Genomic DNA, 20529 nt, shown 5'->3' with positions numbered 1-20529 from the left:
ATATTTTCAGTGCATCCACAATGAGCCTGGAAATCATGGACAGTTTGTGCTAGGAGGAGAAATGTCATTTGCCAGGGTCTGCCTCACATCTGTAGAATTTTCCAGAAGAGGGCAATACTCAGCCTTCAGAAATGGCCACCACTGGCTGTCTCCCAGGGAGAGCTCATGGTAACCTCAAAGTATTTATTGGAAGCTGCAAACAGATTTGTACTGAACTGGAAAGACAGTGCACACTTGGGGCTGTTAGTTCTGCCTGCTCACACCAAATTATCAGCAGTACCAACGTTATTTAAAGTACTGTAGAGAGGAGGTGATAGCACTAGAGAGGGATGTTCTGAGTTTGCCATTCGTGGAGGCTGGACTGGTAGCAGGAAACCAAGAATCACTGCCTTGCTCTCCAAAAGGCAAGGGACAGACGTACAGCAAGGACCATGAGAAAAGCAGGATCTCACCGGGGAGGAGTTGGGGGTTTTCAATCTAATTTTGTGAGATATGACGTCCTCGAGTCGGTGACTCCTCGGGAAAAGATTAGTAAAGGAACACCTGAGAGCGCCTCGGACTTCATCCGTGTGGCACCAGCAAGGCTGCTCCACCGGAGCTGCCGCACAGCACGATGCGCTCCACAGCTGCACAAATCCGGTGCGCCCCTCGCCAGGCACCGGGAAGTTTCGCAGCACCCTCCCCGTCCAGACACACCTGCGTGTGCGCGGGCGGGCGCGGGGCTGCGCGGGCAGCGATGCATCAGGCGGCAGCGATGCATCAGGCGGCAGCGGGCTTACGCCGGTGAAAGCGGCTGCTATTCAGGACACGTGGGGCTAGCGACAGGAGGCTCTCGGCGCGGGTGGCGGGGCCCGGGCGGCGCGCAGGGTGCGCGGGTGGGAGCCGTGCCCGCCTCTCAGGCCGCGGCGGGGCGGTGCTGGCGGCGCGGCGGCCGCGGGCGTTAAGAGCCGGGGCTGCGCGGCTCGGGCAGGAAGAGGAGGGCTTGGAGAGCCGGAGGACCCCGGTGCGGCGGGAAGGCAGGCAGGCACCTGGCGGTGAAGGACAGCAACACAGCGGCGGCGGGGACGGCGCTGCCTCTGCCTCCTCTCCTCTCCTCGGCGAGGGATCCACCTCCTGCCTTCCTACCAACTCTCGTAGCATAACCTTCACAGGAGACCATCCCCTACAGACTTTCTCATCTCTAGGTTTTGGGTTGGTTTTGGTGTTTGTTTGGATTTTTGGTTTTTGAAATACTATTATTGTGATTGAGAGAATAACTGCCAAAGCGTTTCTGAGTCTATGCAGGACTTGGGGAATTATCTCGCCAGCGAAACTGTCCATCGCTAATGCCTTGTGCTCCCAGGGTGCTAAATTAGCTCTCAGAGCAGGCATGATGGAGAGAGGCTTTCACCACAGAGTATCCTCTTCAGTTTGAACACATTGGCTTGGTATTTGCTGCATGATGCTGTCCAGGGAAGCAGGATTTCTTCTCCGGATGCTGCGATTCGCCGGTTTCTGAGCTTATTGCAGAAGGGAAAAGATAATCTTTAAACTGAGTGGATTTTCCCCCGTCTCCTCCTTTCCAGAGGACGTAGATCTTTCACCAGGGAAGGATCACCTGTCGCTTTAATCCTTGAGGGAGTTCTTTTTCTTTTTTTAAGAAGTGAAATTTATTCATTTCAGTCCGTTATTTATTTATCTTTTTTATTTATTTACACCGACGGCGGCGTGATCCTGGAGAATGAGACGGAGGGGAGCTGCCAGGGTTTGGAGGACAACGCTGAGTTTAGGGTGGAAGCTGAGAGACTAGATTCCTCCCTCCCCTTTTTCCTTCCCCCCACCCCCCCCCCACCCCCGGCGCCGCTTTATTTATTTATTTATTTATTTTTAATTTTTTTTGGCACAACTTCCCTAGTTTCCCCTCCGCTCCGCTCAGTTTCGCTGCATGGCCAGATCAGCAAACCTGGACGCGGAGGAGCTCAAGGTAGGCGACCCGCCGGCTGCTGTCATTATGATCTGGGTTGGACCCCGTCCTGTCCCCGCTGCCTGCCCGCGGGGGAGGGGGCTTCTCGGTGCGGTGCGCGGAGCTCCCGCAGCCCCGGGGCGCGGAGCCGGGCGGGGGAAGCGCTGGAGGGCAGCTGAGCAGCCGAGCGCGGTTTCCTCCCCTCCGCAGCCGCGATCATCGTCGTAATAGCATTCATAATAATAATAATGGTGATGATGATGGTGATGGTGCAGCCCTTGTACTCTCGGCCTTGCATCAGCACTGGGAACAGCGCCGGGCGCAGCAGAAATCTCGTTCTAGAAGGAGGCGGCAGCGAACCTGAGGGTTTCCCGGCAGAAGTTGACTCTGAAGCATTTCTCGCCTGGGCATCTACTCTTCTTCCTCCTCCTCCTCTTTTCCTCGCCGCCGGGAGCGAGGGGGAGCGTCTCCTTCTCTATCCTTACCTCACTCGCCCTCGGCGCGGTGCCCGGGTCCCCTCACCAAGCTGAGCAAGCGGCGGCAGGATGAGGAGTAGCGGGCGCCGGATCGGCTCTACCTCCGGTGCCGCTTGAACAATAAAACTTCGCATTAGGACGGTGAGAGTGTGAGGATTCCCCCGCTCCGCCGCCCCCCCGGCTCAGCTCCGGTTCCCTCCCCGCTGAAGGAGCATGCCCGAGAGCGCTGAGCATGCTCCTTTGGGGAGAGGGAGAGTCTGCCCACACCCGCTGCCAGACCCCCAGCCCTGGGGGGGAACTGGGCTGTGATAATAATCATGGGAGTCTCACTGATGATAGTAATGACAACGGCAGGAAAAAAAATAATAATAACCACAGCAACGCCATGAAAGCCTTCATCAACACGGGGGTAAAGAGGGTGGGTCGGGAGAGGCAGTGATCAAGGGGAGGAGGCGCGTGGGGCGAGTGTGACGGGGCCACCGGGCCGGAGGGGACCGACACCTCTCCGGCGGGGCGCGAAGGAATCGCTGCTCGGCTAATGAAGCGATGGGAGAGCATGGGGAGGACAGTTTTTCTCCCCTGCTGCGCGCACAGCCCTCCCCGGGACACCCGCTGAGGACGCCGGCAACCCCGCAGCTGGAGAGGGCTTTACGCCGGGGAGGGAAACTGGTGACATTAGACGTGTCTCTTCTTTGACAAGTCAGCTCGGGAAGTACTTGAGCACACTTGTCTGCGAGACAGCAGTGAATCAATAGATTCACACCTCGGTCGTGCTCGCAGCTGCTGTAAATCCCTAAGGAGAAGCAGGGCTGAGCTGTAGCAGCGCCCGGGTGTTGGACGTGACGGGAGAGCAAGACGGAGTAGGCACTGAAACCACTGCGTGTTGAGAGCCGCTGATCCGAGCGCGGCACGGTGCTAACGCTGCCGGCCCGAGCCAGGGAGCTTGCTCCCTGCTGAGCCTGGCCAGGATTCACAGGAGACAGCTGGTGCGGGAAAGACAGGAGCGGAGTCTTCCAATTAAGGAGGAGGAGGGGAGGGAAGTTTTATTTCAACGGTTTATTTTAAAAGGCTCTCTAAAGCAAACATGCTGGTGCTAGAAGGACTCCGTGCTCTGCAGGAACTGTCCTTAGAGGACAGGCACGTCCCGCGGCGCACCCAGCACAGGGCTGCTGAAGAGGAAGGGGCTGCTCTGAATCCCGCAGGGACCTGCGCTGCAATTACAACTGATGCTGCAGCGTGCACAGCTGAGCGACCTTGAGCAGCGCTACGAGGGGCATTGCTCGGAAGTACCAGCACCTTCATCTTCGCGTCTGGAGCTTCTGGGACAGGCCGCTGGGCACGGTGCTTCCCCTGGCGTCCGCAGGTGTCCTATAGATGCGTGGCGGCTGGGGGTGCTCCCGGAGGCTGGCAAAGTGCCCCGCGTAGCGCTGGGCTGACTGTGGCAGCTCCGCTTCGCGCCGGCCGCCGGCAGAGGGTGGTACGGGTGCCGCCTCGGTCCCCGGCCCAACGCGGCCGGCAGCGGCGGACCCCCGCCTGAGCACCACCCTTGGTGCCAAGCAGCCGTGCAGCCTGCACCGGCAGCTTGGGATTTTCCCGCAGTGCGAGCCGCCTAGCCGCTTTCCTACCAACAGGAATATGAGAGAGGTAAAGCTCTTGGGGACTAAAGCAGTTCCTAGCTGGTGACCTTGCTGTATGTAGTTGGGCACAATAAAAAGCACCTCTAACACTGCTCTAAGTAGGGAAAAGCTTTCATCAATTTCCGGCCTGTCTTAGAAGAAATGAAGTCATTTCAGTGCTCCGTTCCTTCTCCCCTAGGCCGTCACGGTGCCTTACTGGACCACAGGGACGGAGTCGGGACAGAGGGAGCAGGCAGCTCTAGGTGCGGAGTTCTCCCACGTCACATAGCTCAGAGGGTTTGTCTGAAGAACACCGAATACGGTAGCAGGGTGTCATAGCAGAACATGCCGGGGGTTTTGGAAGCAGGCTGGGTTCACGACGCCGGGCTTCCTTCATTCTGACAAATGCATGTCAGTAAGCATTAAAAACAACAACGATGACTTTGCTACCAATACTACAAGTCAAGTGTGCTGTAGCGGTGCTATGTAATAATGACATGAGAAGTACACACTATGCAACAGATAAAGCTTTTAAACTGGTCATATCAGGCAGTAAATACAGCTTTGACATCTGTGTGCTATTTGCTGCGCTGATGGAAATGAATCCTGAGGTATATAAAGACCAAATATAATGAGGTGTAATGAATATACATTTTGAAAGGTCATTTGGTGGCAAACTGAACAGGTATCCTGTGTGCAAGACCTGGCATTGAGGGTGGCTGTGCTCCTCCTTGCTAGTCTGTGCACGAGTTCCTGGGGGAACAGAGCAGTACTGGAAACAGGGAGTACTCTGCCAGAGATCTGGAGCTGTCCTGGTTTTCCTTTGATCTGTCTCATCCCTGCTCTCAGATACATGCAGGAACTTTCCTCTGACTTTTTAATTCACATGCCTGTGGGGGTTTAGTTTTAAAGGAGTAGGACCGAAACTGCAGACTAAAGAATTCTGCAGCCTTGGGTTTAGTCTTGTGAAGCACTTTCTGTTAGATAACATTTTGAACATGCTTGAAACTCCAGTGCTCTAGGAGGGCAGTGTGTGTTGTAGGGCTCTGTAATTGGTGTACCTGTACACAATGGGATGAACTAACCTACCCAATTTGCATTTAATGTATTCAGACCTTATGGTAAGGCCTTTGTATTTATTTGCTTGAAATTGGCCGAGTTTGGTTTGCAAAGAGGCCTGGAGAAGCATTTGTGTTTTCTGGACTGCTGCTGATTTGTGATGTTCTTTGTCACTGGGCAGATGACAGATTTTGTTCTGCACATTTGCCTGGTCCTTTGCCATGCAGTTCTTTGCCATGCATTGTGGTCCTTTTGCTCTCAGGCTTGTCTAGTAACTGCAACTTGTGTGTGTCTGAGGTAGGGGTAGGTTTTCCTTCTTGTAGTCTGTAAACCATTCTGATGCTGTTCTGGAGGAAGGTTGGCTTGGAGTGGAACGTGTGGTAACAGTGAGGCTGTTTGCATGAGGGGACAAAAACAGCCCTGGAAATCCACTTCCTGCTGCCTGAAGATGCTGGTTCAGAGTGAGTTTTCCATAACAAAACCAAGATGTTGTCTGTGATACTGTGCTGAAGTGTCTTGAGAGTATCACTTTTAATATCCAGCAACATTAAACACTGTACACTCTTTCTGAACCATCTGGTGAACATCAGCTGAATCTCCTCCTGCAGGAGTGGATATTTGTAGCCTGTTTGCAGCTTTACATTTCCTGGTGGTACAAAGCTGCTAACTTAACATCCACACGGAACTGGTCCCGTATGAGGTTCTGCAGCATCAGTCCTCTGATACAATCTGTGTAATGACGAAATACTGGATTAAAAATGTCAAGCAAGAGAACCACGGGAGTTTAAATAAGAGGTTGATCCAGTAGTGTTGTGATCTTAGCATGTAAACCATCGCACCACTGAAATTAAGAGGAGAGCTAATAAAAACCTAGAGCAATTCTGTAAATACTGTTTAATGCTTTTGGTTTTTTTCCCCAGAAGAAGGATCCAGAGAAGCTCTTGGGCTTGGGCTGCTGTGGGAGGACTTCTGGGGAGACTGAGTAGGTGTTTATATTTCTGTGTTAAGTTAGTCATTCCATAATGAGAAATGTAGTACTCTGTAGCACTCAGCATCCCCCTGTGAAGCTCTACCTCATTTATTCATGTCTTTGCTAGGGACATGGACGTATGACTGTGGACTCTATGGGTTTTGTCTTTTTTTAACACAGAACCTGCTCTCTCCTCCTCTCCTCTGCCTACATCCCTCCGAGAGACTGTTCTGGTTTACTAGGGCTCTATCAGTAATGCTCAATGGAGACTATTAACCTTTGCATTCACAGCCAGAGAACCCAGCCTTTAAACTGTTCTTCATGAAAGGTGAAGCTGAAATGGTTTTCAGGTGATATACATGCAAATGTGTTCCTGTTGTGGGAATTCCTCTCCATCTCCCAATATGTGTAAGGGCTGCTGTAGTTCAGGAGTCTGAAGACAATTCTGTGCAGAAGATGTAGTTTTACACTGGACACAGAACAAAGGTCGAGACAGTGGCAGTGCTCTCACTGTACATGTCAGAAATCATTCCTGTCCTATCCCCACCAAGAAATAGAGCTAACCTGTGGCCAGGCTTTTTGACACTGTAGGTTACAGCTTTGCTAAGCTCTGCAGTCCTTAAATGGAAAATACATCAACATCTGAAGGCTTGGTTAAGGGAAAAAAAAACCACTTTATCTTCCTGTTCACCGTGGCTGATGGGATAAATCTTGTGTTCTCCTCTGCTACTTATACAAAACAGATGTGAGAAATTTACATAAAGGTTAGCAACACATTTCTTTCTTCATGAAATGGAAGAGGCTCCTGTGGGTCAGACAGCGTTTGACTTGGGCTGGAGCCTTTCAGGGATATGGCAGTCTAATGTGAAGCTGTATTTGGGAGCCCCAGTTGTGCTTTCATACCATGTCCCTTAACCTTTTGGACGTTGGTGCTGCCTTCCCAGCATCCTGATTAGGCCATGGACAAGATTGTTTGCAAGGTGTTATAATGGAAATGCCACAAGGCATTTTTCCTATGAAATAATTTTGTCTTGTGCTATTTGACGTAAACTTCATAAATCCATGTCCAATGTGGTTGTTTCTGCATCCTCTAAGGATTCAGAATGCCAAAGGACAAGACGAAGACTCAAGATGTGAAAAAAACCTGACACCATGCTGAGTGAAGACCCTTTTTGACATTGAAGGTCCAGGGGCATCCCCACAGGGGGACCACTCTTGTTTTCTCTCCCTTCCTTCAAAGGAAAGATGGAGGATGTGTCTCAGAAGTGCTCCCTTGCTTACACTGTTTAATACTCTACATTAAAGGAGCCTACAGAAACCTGCTTGGCTGCCTGTGGTACTGCTGGCTGCAGCCACGTGGAATGCCATCAGAAAGCCAGAATTAACAGTCCAGGAGTGAAGACTGACATTTCTCTGCTAAGCCATCAGATTCTTCACTAATTCTGAGGTAGTTCATGTTAACTACTCCACAGCAAACCCTTTCTTTGTGAAGAAAGATGTGAGGTTGCTGTCCATGAGCACTGAGTTCTGTTGCTTATCACAGGGAGGGATGACTTGGTTATGCCACAGCAGCGAGAGATGCAAAAGATGAAGCTTTGTTTCTGGCTGACAATGTGACTGCAGCACATCACACAGCTGGGGTTACAGAGGGACTGAGGAAGTGCAAGCAAGCTGTGTTAATAATTGAAACATGGTCTGGCCTCCCTTCTTACACCTCTGGGTTACACCTTGAGCAGGACTCTGTGATTTAACTCCTATGTGTTTGCACTGCTTGAAACGCAGTGGACGAGGACAGAATCTACTTGAAAAGCACTGGATGAGGACAGTATCCTTCTGCAGTTATAAATTAGCAGTACTTTTTAAAGTTAGTGCAGTTCCATCAGCAGAAGTACATCAGTGATATGCCTAAGAATCAGTGCCACAAGCAATAGAATGCCTCAGGCATAAGAATCTGGTCTCTAGCCACATTTCTCTGTTTTATCAGTCCTCTTCAGCTCAGCTGGGCAGCATGGTCTGGAGCTCAGAGGTTCCACCTTCCTGCTCCAAAGCTCTTGAGCAGACAAATGCTGCTAGTAGACAGAAGCCATGGCTGCCCAAACGTCCCTACCTCTCCAGCCTGGCAGAGGCCAATGGAGTGCAGTTTGTGGAAGCCCAAACATGAACACAAACGATTGGGATTTCTGCTGTCTAAATGCATTGCTCTGTGCCGTGGTCAGGGTGGAGAGTGCAGATTCTTGAACCAGACCCACACAGGTAGTTGTGCTGTTCTCACTCTCCAAGGTCAGTTTGGATGATGCTTGTACTTCTCAGTTGTGGCTCATAAGGCATTTTGAGTAGGATTCAAGAAGGGGGAAAACCTTCCTAACTTCCTGTTGAACACAGGCAGTGTAGGGGAGTGGCTGTGTGACAGCTCTTGAAAATCAGTATGGGTCTGAATCCAGGAAAACCTCTCTGGAAAATCAATCTAATTAAAACAGAAAAATTATCTGATTGGTACCTGGGTAGTTGCTGCATTGTGGTGTGTTAGGACCTGGAGCTGAGGAAAATATGGCATAACTCACTGAAGTGATAGGTAGCAGTCTTCCCAATGAAGTAATTCAGTAGGACTAAATTAGATTGTTCAGACATATGCAAATGAGTCCATAAATGTTTCTGCCCTTGAACTAGTTGAAGACAAGTAAATTAACCACGTTAACGATGCAAATCAGGGTTGCATCAAAATTAAGAGTCAAAAATGGATAGAGCCTGTGCTGCTTTTTAAGCTGGCCTGTCACTGCACATCGCTCCACAGAGATGGAAGGAGTTGCAATTTCAGGAGTTACCTGTAATAAGAAGGAAGAGAGCAGCTGCAATGAGCCTCAGGGTCTGTCCTTTACCTGGCATTCAGTTTCAAGCCTGTATTGGAGAGGGTCTTTAATCTGAACTCAGGAAGCTTCCTGGCTGTCACATTCCCAGCCTGCCTGCTGGCTGCTGCGAGGGGGTCAGGGCTGGGAGGCCTCTTCCCCACAATCTGTCTTTCCTCATTGCACTTGTGGCTTAGGAGCAAATGTGGTTTGGCTGTAAGAAGCTTGGGAAGCAGTCAAGGTATTAACAGCCTCATCAGGAGAGCTCTATCTCCTCTGTTTTCCAGGAATATTCAGGATTTCCTTTAGGAGCTGCTATGAGCAGGCTGCCTGCAGTGCAACAGAGGCTGAGTGCTGGAAAGCAATGCACAAGGACCTCACTTCCTGCAGATGCCTGTTTTCCCTGGTGATGCTGCTAGGCACATCCCACTGATGACTAACACACTGCATATTCCCATCTGGGCTGAGAGCAGCATCCTAGGATTGATCCTGCTTTGGGGCATTGATACGCATCTGCTAGATACACTGAAATCTGCTGAGGACTGCAATCCAGTGAGAGTGATCCCACAATTAACTCCTTGCAAGCATGAGCTCAGCACACTGGGGCAGTGGCTTTCACTTGGTAGGTGGCCTGAGCAGGTGCCTGAGACTTCCCTTTAATGTTTTGGTTTTTTTTACTACTAGCTCAAGCTACCAATGTTTTAACAGCAGCAGGTGACTGCAGCACAACGTGGAGGAGCTGTTTCTATTTTGAAGAAAGTACTGAGCCAGCTTTCTGTACTCAGGGTGATTGCTTGGGCCCGTCCAGCAGAGCATTTAAGAATATGAATCTCAGTCCAGTAGAGAACCTGGCAATGGATAAGATTTCAATCTGCATCTGGTGGGGTTTTGGTTTTGCTGTGTGTGTTGGCTTGTTCTGTGGTAATTTTTCTTGGCTAGTTCAGGAGCCCCCCTGCTAAGCAGGCTGGCTGTTGTGAATCCCATTCACTGGTAAGGTATGTGTGAGGAAGGAATTGGAATGATCTATGACCCAGTAAACTGTAGAGAGACTTTCAGAGTTACAAGGAGACTGGCAGTTTTTCCAGGAAGAGTGCTTAGCCTTTAGGCTGAAAGTGCTGTCACCATTTATTGCTCTCAGTAACTGGAAAATGAGGAGGCAGGCTGATCAGCCTGCAGGAGGGGTGATGGGGCAGAGCCACAGAGAATCACTGAGTGGCAGGCGTTGGAAAGGGCCTCTGGAGGTCACCTAGTCCAGGTCCTCTGCTGAGGGAGGTTCACCTAGCCAGGCTGCACAGAAACACTGCTCTGTCACCTTCAAAGTACAGAAGATTTTCCTCATGAAAACAAGTTTTCCCTCATGACCTGTCAACATACAGCAGCAGGGCACAGGACTTAACCAGTGAATGAGCCCAAACTCACGATGCAAATATACTCCTCCAAAATGACACAAAATCCCAAACCCCTCTGAAGTTTAGAAGAGTTCAGGAAAGAAAGAGAAAGGCACAAACTGGGACTAAGATCCATCTGTGCTTTGTTTTCCTTGAGTCACCACTGACAGATGGCAAGCACTGCAGAATCACTCAGCTGAGTTACTCTGGTTGGTGGGGTACCTAAGGCACCTACCCTCAGGTCTACCCTCACTCTCTTTGCCAGGAGCTCGGTCTCCTGAAGGCTGAGACAGGTGCCAGCATGAGGGCTGGTGCCTGGTGGTGCCTCCAGGGGCAGTACCCAGTATGTTAATGTTGGTAATAATGATCTTCCCCCGTGCTGCTGCTGAAACAATGGGCTTCAGGCCTCACCCGAGGCTGCCTGCCTCTGTCAGACTTCCCTGGCAGGTAAATAAACAGCTAGCAACAAGCTGGTATTGTCTGTCACTTCCTGTAGGGCTCAAGTTCAGATACACTTCGGTTTGGAACCATTCCACGTGCCACTTCCCAACGACTTCTGCAGCTGAGCAGGCATAAGATGAATGCAGAGACAGTCATCATGGAGGCTCAGGTTCCTGCTTCATCTTCATGCAGGGAAAGTGATGATTACATTCCATCTATGTTTTATTAGCTTTTCCTGAAGAAGCTGGCAGCAGAAGAGCGTGTTGTGGAGCCTGACAGCAGGTGGGTTGGTGTGTGCTGCTTCCCCAGCACCGCACTGAGCCTCACTTCTTGCTTTCAGGAGAGGCAGATACTATATTTAGACTTTTTCTCATACTTTGCTTCGTGTCTCCCCCAACTCATTATGAGTGTGTGATAGGAGAATGATCTCTTTGCCCAGAAGAGAGCTCTACCCAGCTAAGCTCCCTGTTTTGCTCAGGATCCATTTAGATGAGGTAGATAACCTTCTCTGCTGGTGTAAATATGTCATCTCCCCAGGCTGCCCAGACCGCTTGCTCTGCTGCTCAGTGAAATGATGACTGTGTGAGCAGTGCCTTTGTTTCTCATGGTAGCATTTCCATCATACTGCTGACAGGCATCAAAGTGAAGTCCCCCTTTGCCAAGGTGCTGTCCTAGTGGAAGGGAGTCCTTGAAGTGCTATCTGATAGGTTTTGTAGTTTTCTGACCCACATATGGGATCAAAACTTGCACTCTTGAGCACTGCAAATCTCAAGTCTGTAGATGGGACCTGTTCCACTTAGCTTTCTCTGGTTACTACCTTAAGGAAAACCTCTCCTCTATTGCTGAGCAGGTAGACTTCTGTTTCTCATCATGCCAAACAACATTTTTGCTACCTCACCTTTAATGAGGAGCTGACAGGACTGGCAGAGACCAGCAATCACAGGTCTCAATGTTGCTTCCATCTGTGGAGAAGACTGCTGAGGTCTGCCCTTAAAACTGATGCAATAACCAGACTGGCAATTGTTTGGGATGATGCTGTGGGTTTTCACTAAAGCAGGAATCTACTCAAACTGCAGCTGCTAGGACTCACATCTTTGCCCTTATGCATAAGGGGTCTCAGTTATATGTTCAGTTATGGGTTTTTACATTCTTCAGCACATCACCAAAACATTCTGTAGTGTTGATGTGTAAACACTTCCAGCCTCTTGCTGTGACCCCCCAGACAAAGGCAGTAGCATGAAGAGGAGGGGGGCAGGAAAGAATGGCAAGATGCAGGTCTGCTGGCAGAAGCCAGCAGCACAAGGTGAGCCAGGTGAAGGTGCCCTCCATGGGCTTAGCCAAGGCAGATCAGTACAGCTCTGGGGTTTTCTCTCAGCCATATCTGACTTGCCAGCACCGTGCCAGATTAAGTGTGCTTAAGTTTTCTAGCAATGATCGGGTGCCACATAGTTTAATATTAGGTGACACAAACACTTGTAAACCAAGCTGCAAGGTGAAATGCAGTGGCATCAGCAGCAGTGCAGAGGCAGTAAACTCTCTGTGAGGGCTGGCATGGGTGACTGGGAGCTGGAGCATCTTAAACAGGGCTACCACTCACAGAGCAGAAATAAGCAACCGTGGTGTGAGGTGCCCCTCAGCATGGAGTATTTGTCAGTGTGTGTATCCCAGGAGTTGCCACTATTCACATTATTCCTGAATTTGGCCCAGGAATCATGGCACAAGGGTAGGTGCTTGGTGCATACTGGACACAAATTGCTTGCTTGCTGCAGCAGGCAGTTCTGTTTCTTGTCCCTTCTATTGTTAGTCTTAGGTGTCTGGTTTAAATGAAGGGCTCAGAAATTGCCTAAACGTTTGTTGTTGATTCCACCCCGCCCCGCCCCGATCTTGTAAGCAAGAAAACAGCTGTGAAAGTTTCCCTATGAAAAGAATGCCTTCTGTATGAGGAAGCTGAACAGCTATTTCCACTTCAGAGAAAAGCCCAGCTCCCCTCACCTTGCAGTGGTTTGATGTTCACTCGTGTGTGTTTTTACCCCAGTAAGAGAAAGAATTGTTCTGTGTGAAGGTATTTGCCTTAAATGCATCTAGATGTAGACTTGGAGAAAAAACCCCAACCAAACAAAACCCCCACAAAAGAGCAAAAAGCTTGAAACAAGAAAACAGAGTTGAACCTTTAAAACAACCAATTTTATTCTGCATGCAGCAATTACTTCTGTGGTCAGCAGCAGGAATGAGGTTCACTGCTGTTGGAAAGGTGTGAAAAGCCTAATGTGTTCCTGTAAAATGCCTTGCCAGTTGCAGGCAAAGACAGACCAAATGACCACAGCTGTCCAGAGCCAGGCATCTCTTCATTTTATTCTCAGTAAAGCTGGAGTCCCAAAACCCTGCTCAGAACTACTCACAAAAATCTGTCTGGAGTGAAGAGAAAGAAATGTTTCATTTGTGTGTGGCAAGGGAATCCTGCTTGGTAACCCCCTGCCCTGTCCCAGATAGCTCTTCCTCTCACAGGGAGCTGAGAGATGCCAGAACCTGAGCTGGGGCTGATGGGGATGGCTGTGATTGTTGCCACACCTCCACACAGCCAACCCTTACACCAGCCCAAGGCAGGGCACAGTGGACTCTAATGACCGAAGCAAGCCCTGGGTTTTGCTTAGAAAATGCCTTTTTTGAACCTCTCAGGGGAAGGGGAGACAGCAGGGGGGACATGGCACATCTGCTCATTACATTCTGTTTTAATCTTTAGCCAATTAGAACAACTTCTTTATTAAGAAAGAAACAACTTAAAAGCACATTTCTAAAAGCAGGTGAAATGCAAATGCCTCCCTCCCATACAGCCTGGGTCTGGGTCGCTCTGAGGGGCAGCTGGCTGTTATCGATACCTTCTTCCAGAAAACCAGGCAGATGAAAGCCTGACAGCTGCAAAGTTTCAGAGGCCAAGAAGGAGATGGCAAAGCTGTTTACTGGGATGCTGCTAACAGAATTTCAATACCAAGGGTTAATGATATCATCATCAGTAGCTCTGGAAAGAGACCTGACTGCTTAAAGCCAACTTCATTCTAAACACTGAGGCAAGTCAATCAGTATGCACCTAAAAACATGCAGTGAGGGATGCAGCTTGCATACATCACAGCCTTGCTCCTTCCTGGCCTCTGAGGTTTGGGACTGGTTTGTTCCCTCAGAAATGTGGGCAGGGGTGTGTGGCTGTGCTTGCTGCTGGGCGCTGCACGGGGAGTTTCTAGGGCACAGAGAGTTAGCTTCTGCGCTTCCCAGGCCACTCTTCAGTCGTCTCTGTCTCAGCAGGCTGTTTGTCCACTGGTAGGGGAATGTTGATGAGTTGAAAATGTAAATGTCAGCTCTGCCAGTGTGCATTAACCACGGCCTGAGGGGTTAGAAAGTGGGGCCAGCTGCCCAGATCTGCATTTAGCACCACCAGAGCTGCTAGCCTCCAGCATTTAGAGGGAAAAACAAAGTACAGAGCGATCAGGAAAACCATCTCAGTGGTCTTGAGAGCACTGTCCTGGATGGTGTCTAAATTGGTGGTTCTGATCAAGTACCAGCAGTTTTGACAAGGCTATGTGGAGGAATACATCTATGGAAGCTAACTGTTTCATTAATTAATTAATTAATTAAAATGACTAGTATGAGCTCTAAGTTACCTTAATTTGTGTCTCGTGGAACTCGGTGTCAATGGGGCAGGGAGTACCCTGCCTCTGCTTGACAATCTTTGCCAGACCTTTTGCTCTGAAGATGCTATCATTAGATTTATTCTGTGAGTAAATATTCACAGAGGCTGGTAGAGAAGGGGTTTCTGTTTGTGGTCATAGCATAAACTAAGAAGAGTTATTACTTCCTAGGCATCTGCATTGACTCTCAGCCTCAGAGAGGAACCAGCTCTGGGCCTTTTCAGTCATGTGGAAAAATAAGATTTATGGAGGAAAATACCATTCCCTGTTGACTCCTGGGGAGCAGGAGAGCAAACCTGATTTTAGGTGTGATTTAGAACAGAATGAATTCAGAAGCTGTGGTTTTATCAAGGGCATTGGTCTGGAGACTTTTCTGAACAGTCACTTTGAAAGACCGTCCCTAGCTAGGCCAAATGATTAATGCTGCAGCAAACCTTCACTGAAGAAAACCAGCTGGTAGCAAAATACCATATCAGGGGATGGCTGGGGTTGGAAGGGACCTTTCAAGATCATCTAGTCCAGCCCCCCTGTCAGAAGCACCAGGTCAGGTTGCTCGGAGCCGAGGTCTGACCTGACCTTGAATGTCTGCAAGGATGGGGCAGCTGCCGCCCCTCTGGGCAACCTGTGCCAGTGTTTCACCACCGTTGTTGTAAGGTCTCTGCCCTTGTCCTGTCAGAACAGGACCTGCTGAAACCTTTATCTCCATTTTTCTTGTGGGTCCCCTTTAGGTGCTGCAAGGCAGGGATAAGGGCTCCCCAAAGCCTTTCCTTCTGCAGGCTGAACAACTCTTGCAGCCTTTCTTCACAGCCTCCTGATCATTTGTGTGGCAGGTCTCTGCACCCACTCCAACAGGTCCATGTCCTTCTTGTCTCGAGGGCTCCAGAGCTAGACACAGCAGTCCCCCAGGGTGGGGTCTCAGCAGAGTGGAGAGGAGAGCATCACCTCCCTCAACCCACTGACCACCCTTCTCTGGATGCTGCTAGGCTGTGAGTGCATGTTACCATCTCATGCCCACAAGGTATCAGCTCTGAGTCTCTCTGTGGGTGTCAGCACACCCCCTGAAGAAGCAGTATGGAAGAAGCAAGCCCATCTGAAGTGACCGCCAGTGGGCCTTGGCTCTGCTGTAAGTGTGGTTATGGTAGAGTTACAGCTCTGAGGCAGCTGCCTTGCTGCCTACATGTCTCCCTTCCTTGGCACAGAACCTGTCATGAAAGATGAGAGCCTGCATCAGGTCTTTAGGAAATTGGCAGTTCAGCTCTGGGAGAGGCTTTTGCTTCCCATCCTCTCCAAAAGAGGCAGGGTCTGCACGAGACATCTGCTTTGTCTGCAGAATTAGAAGGGAAGATTGTGTGCTGGGTTATAAATACAGAACAGGAAAGGGCTTTGCTTCAATAGGTTACAGCTGTAAGGTTACAGAGAACTGCACATTGTAGGGGTGACACACAGCCTTTGGTTTGGTTTGGTTTAATTTTCTTTTGCTTTTTACCTTACATCTTCTGAGGTGTAGCCTTCAGTACTTCTGGAAAATATCCTGGAGCCTTTCAGAACTTCTCCGAAAAGTATCCCTGAGAAAAAGGCTTCTGCTGGCCACTGATGAAGTGCAGTGCATCAGCTGAACTGGAGCCCTCCTTCTCTGAATGCTGCTCTTCTCAAGCAGAGTTCCCTAACCCTTTTCAAGTGTCTGTATGCACACAGAGCCCTCTCTGTGTGCAGCTTTTATGCATAGTTTTTAATTTTTTTCTTACTTTTAGATTTTAGCCTTCTTTTTGGCACTACTTCAGAAGTTCTGTTATTGTAGAGCTAGTCTCTGTTGATTAGCCTCTGATTTTATGAGCACTCCTCAGAGCCATCTCATTACTTTCAGCAAAATGAGGAAACTTTTGCTGAGATTTTGGGGTTCATATTTGTTTTCAAGACTTGCAAATGTGAGCCATGCATTCTGACATGAGAGCAAGAAGCAAGAGAAGAAGCAGGTGGGAAGTGCTGTCCTGTGTTTGATCTGCAAGGTGGGTACCAGATTTGTCCTCACTGACCTTGTTGCTGCCTAGTGGCTTTCTTTACTGGCAGCAGCAGTGGCACACAGCAGCCAGGCAGTGTGTGGTGGGGATGGGCATTTTGTAGCCCAGAGCTTAACAACAGAGGCAACAGGCATCAGAATTCAAATGTCTTGGCATTAATGGGGAAGGACACCTTTATTTAATAACTGTAGCTAAGCAAGGTGAATACCTGTTGATTGAATCTTTCCTTGGCCATGTTTGCCTCAGGAGGCAGAGGACTTGATTTTGCTCCCATTTCCTCCTGGCAGGAGTGCCAGGGACAGGCAGAGCCATGCTGCAGGGAAGAGGTTGGAAGGCAGCTCCAGGTCTGCTGCAGCAGCCTCCCTCAGTTGTGCAGCACCTATAGACCTGAGACCGCTCTTCTGTGTGCTAAAAGCATCTCTGCTCAAATGAGAGGGGGGTCTCAGCCTGTGTTATTTTCCCTTCATGGTGCCTATAAAGGAAGGCAGTCCCTGTTACTCCTTTCTCTGGATTGGGCCCCTTGAAGCATCTCACCTCTCTGCTTGTAGGTGGCTGAGTCTTGCTTACCAAGGAGATGGAGACTCCAAGCCTGTGGAGGATGTGTCCTCCCTTGCTACTAGCTTCAGCTCAGAAGATGAAACTTCAGCTCAGCCTCAGCATGAGGCAAAGGCATACATGTTACAGCTCATCAGTACTTAAGAGTGGATGAAAGAAAATGAAGGTAGTCATAAAAACAAGGGGCAGAGTGACAGCTTTTGCAGCTGTGCCATCAAACCCACTTTTTTTTACTTTCCCTGAGCCCCTTCCAGTCTGTAACCCACGGAGCAGAGGTTCTGTGTCACCTGTGCTGCTCAGTTTCCAGCATGGATAACAAGCTCTCTGATTCAGTAAGTGAATCCACCCGTGCTTGTGGTACATACACAGGCTGTGTGTGAGAATTATGCCAACAATTCCTGCTTGGGAGTGCTCTGCATGCAGATGCCACATGGAGCAGTGACAATGCACCTCACAGCTATGAAAGACACAATAGGAATCTTTCTGTGAGTGAGATAATTGTATTTTAGCCACATTGCAGCTGAACAATCCAGCCAGCTCCCAGTCTTTATTCACATGTAAACCAATCACTCCTGCATTGTGATGCACCCTTGCCACAGAATTGTGCTGGAATATTGTGTGAAAGTTGCTGAACAGCTCTCTGGATAACAGCAGCACCATCAGGAGCCGGCACAAGAGTTTCATAGACTCACAGAACTGTCAGGGTTGGAAGGGACCTCAAGCACCATCCAGTCCCACCCCGCTTGCCATGGCCAGGGACACCTCACACTACAGCAGGTTGCTCACAGCCACATCCAGCCTGGCTGCAAACACCTCCAGGGATGAGGCTTCCACCACCTCCCTGGGCAGCTTGTGCCAGTGTCTGACCATGTGTGAATCAACCTTTGATTTCATTCCACTTTATCACATGGGTTTCACCTCCTAAGTATTTCAAGACAAATTAACTGTACTTGGAATGCTTCCCAAGCCAAGTCATCTCCACACACAGGTTAGATGACCTTGTGAAGGTGTAGGGTAGGAGTGGAGCCATGTGCTGTGCCCAGGCCCACATCTGTAAGTGAGGTGGTTCAGAGCAGAGCCACAGCACAGGAAAAGTTGCTGGTCAAGGTCTGTTTGCCTGGTGAGGTGCAGTGCTGAGTAAGGCAACCAGAGGCATGTCTCCAAGATCTCTGATGTGCCCCTTTGAAATATTTTGGATTAAGTCCTATAGTAAAAGTTTTTAGAACCTTTAAGCATAAAACACTTCTCATAAACAGCAGCTGAGTGAAAGAGAAGGCATCTTTAACCAGTGTCACTTCTCCAGGAATGGAGAGTGAGGAAAACATCCCTAAATAATTGTCCTGTCTTCATGCAGTGTCCCCAGGCATCCTGCTGCAATGGCTAATCTGCTGTGGCAGGTTTTGTGCTCCTAAATAAGCAAACAACTTTGCTTCTAATGCCTGCTCAAGTATCTTGGAACAGCAGCATCTTGAAAAATACCCTCCAGTGAAAGTCTGAACCAGCTTGGCCTGTTTAATTCAGCAGACACACAAACAAAACAATGAGACCTGATTGGATAGCATGCAGAGTAACGGGCATATTGAGGGACTTCATTATGCTGCAGGAGGATACAATCCTATGTGCTGGGGACATGGATCTAACCAGATCCCCACCAGGAGTTACAGAGGCAGTGTGATGAGCGAACTTCCCAGGAAAGAGATGAATTGCCAGACCCTGGCTGTTCACAGGTTGAAACTGAATGCCTTCAACAGGATAGGCCTAAAGCAGTCATGAATTCTGTTTAATCTAATCTGTTAGCAGCTTAATACAGTAAATAAGGTAAATGGGTGAAATAAGCCTGTGATACTGAGAACAATTTGATTGTTCTTAGCCACTGAATCTCTGGGAAAATTGAGTGATCTCCAAGGGGCTGCCTGAAGCATGATCAAAATGAAGCAACGCTTGCAAGTGCCAGAAGCAGGTTTGCAGGTGGGCAGCAGACTCTTTAGTTAGGTCTGTGCAGAGGAGTTCATTTTCTCACTTTTTGTTTTGGCCAAGGTTCTGTGGAAAAGATCAGTCCCATTCCTGAGAGCATGGCAACCATCCCCAGGTCAGCTGAGGGTGTCTGCTGCAGCACCTGGCACAGCTGCAGGGGCACTGTACCAATGGCAGCTGTGGCATGCACTTGATTGCATCTGATTGCAGAGTGTTGAGGGTTGGAAGGGACCTCCAGAGATCACCCAGTCCAAGCCCCTGCCAGACCAGCATCACCCAGGGCAGGTCACACAGAGCACATCCAGGTGGGGCTGGAAAGGCTCCAGAGCAGGAGACTCCACAACCTCTCTGGGCAGCCTGCTCCAGGCTCTGCCACCCTCACAAGGACAAAGTTTTCCCTTCTGTTCCCCTGACACCTCCTCTGCTCCAGCTTGCCCCCAGTGCCCCTTGTGCTGTGCTTGGCCATCCCTGAGCAGAGCCTGGCTCCAGCCCTGCACATCTTGATCCCCAGCACTGAGGGCAGCCCTCAGGCTCCTCTGCTCCAAGCTCCAAGCCCCAGCTCCCTCAGCCTGTGCTCCCAGGGAGATGTTCCACAGCCTGCAGCAGCTCTCTGGCTCTGTGCTGGACTCTCTCAAGCAGCTCCCTGAGGTCCTTCTGGAGCTGAGGGGTCCATCTGTTGTGAGGCCAAACTTTTTGCTGCATTTTTCAGAAGAATTCATTTGGACAGAGATTTAAAGATATATTTGCAGGACAATCCTTTGTTGGAAAGACACAGACAGCATCATAGTATCATAGTATCAGTCAGGGTTGGAAGGGACCACAAGGATCATCTAGTTCCAACCCAGCTGCCATGGGCAGGGACACCCCACACTAGAATCATGCCTTTGGAAAAAGGACCTCCCATCTCTTTAAACAAAAATATCACCCGCTTGTCCTTCCAGAACCTCACAGAATGTTCTCAAGTGGTAGTAGTGTTCTAGGCAGAAATCCAGAGAACCGTATTTGCTGCCTGAAAATAGAACTTAGGAGCTGTAATCCATTCCCTAATTAAAGACACCATGCACAGCAGTGACTTTATTATTCCTTTATTATCTGGACCAGTGAACTGATCTGAAGAAAAGTGGCATTCTCGGGGTTCCCTTTCTGTTTTCACAAATACTTCATTTGCTTTCCAGGCAGAAGGACAATATTTGGGTTTGTTTGAAAAGCAAGGATTTGCTGTCCCTTGCTATGCAGCTGTTGTCAGATGCTGGGTAAACACAGGTTGTGTTCCTTGCCTGAAGGAACATGCAGGATTACTTTGATAACTTTTTTGGTTTGTGTTATATGAGCAGTGCTTCATAAAGGTGAAAAAAAAAGAGAAGGTGGAGAACCAAAAGAAATACTGTGTTTAAAAACTCAGGAGTTTGAACTGTGAGAGTAAAGCCTACAAGAAGTCTGCAGAAGAACTGTAACGTGGAGCACATATTGAAACCCTGAGCACAAGAAAACCTTTCTAGTCCTACAGTTTCCTTTGGACTGTGCTACTCCAAGATTTTACTCTTCCTGCAAGACACGTCTTGAATTG

General features: G+C 49.3%; 1 protein-coding gene across 2 annotated transcripts in view; it reads left to right on the top strand.

Moving 5' to 3' along the window:
- Positions 1-1876: 1876 nt before the first annotated feature.
- SGCZ (sarcoglycan zeta) overlaps positions 1877-20529 on the top strand; it is a 206552-nt gene continuing 187899 nt past the window's right edge. For both annotated transcript variants that reach the window (XM_054163374.1, XM_054163300.1), the window contains exon 1: positions 1877-1963. In XM_054163374.1, coding sequence (XP_054019349.1) covers positions 1925-1963 — 39 coding nt within the window. In that variant the 5' untranslated portion in view covers positions 1877-1924. The remainder of the gene's footprint in view (positions 1964-20529) is intronic.

Source organism: Dryobates pubescens, chromosome 1, assembly GCF_014839835.1.
Source record: "Dryobates pubescens isolate bDryPub1 chromosome 1, bDryPub1.pri, whole genome shotgun sequence".
Lineage (NCBI taxonomy): Eukaryota > Metazoa > Chordata > Aves > Piciformes > Picidae > Dryobates > Dryobates pubescens.
This window is presented reverse-complemented; position numbering and strand designations above follow the sequence as displayed.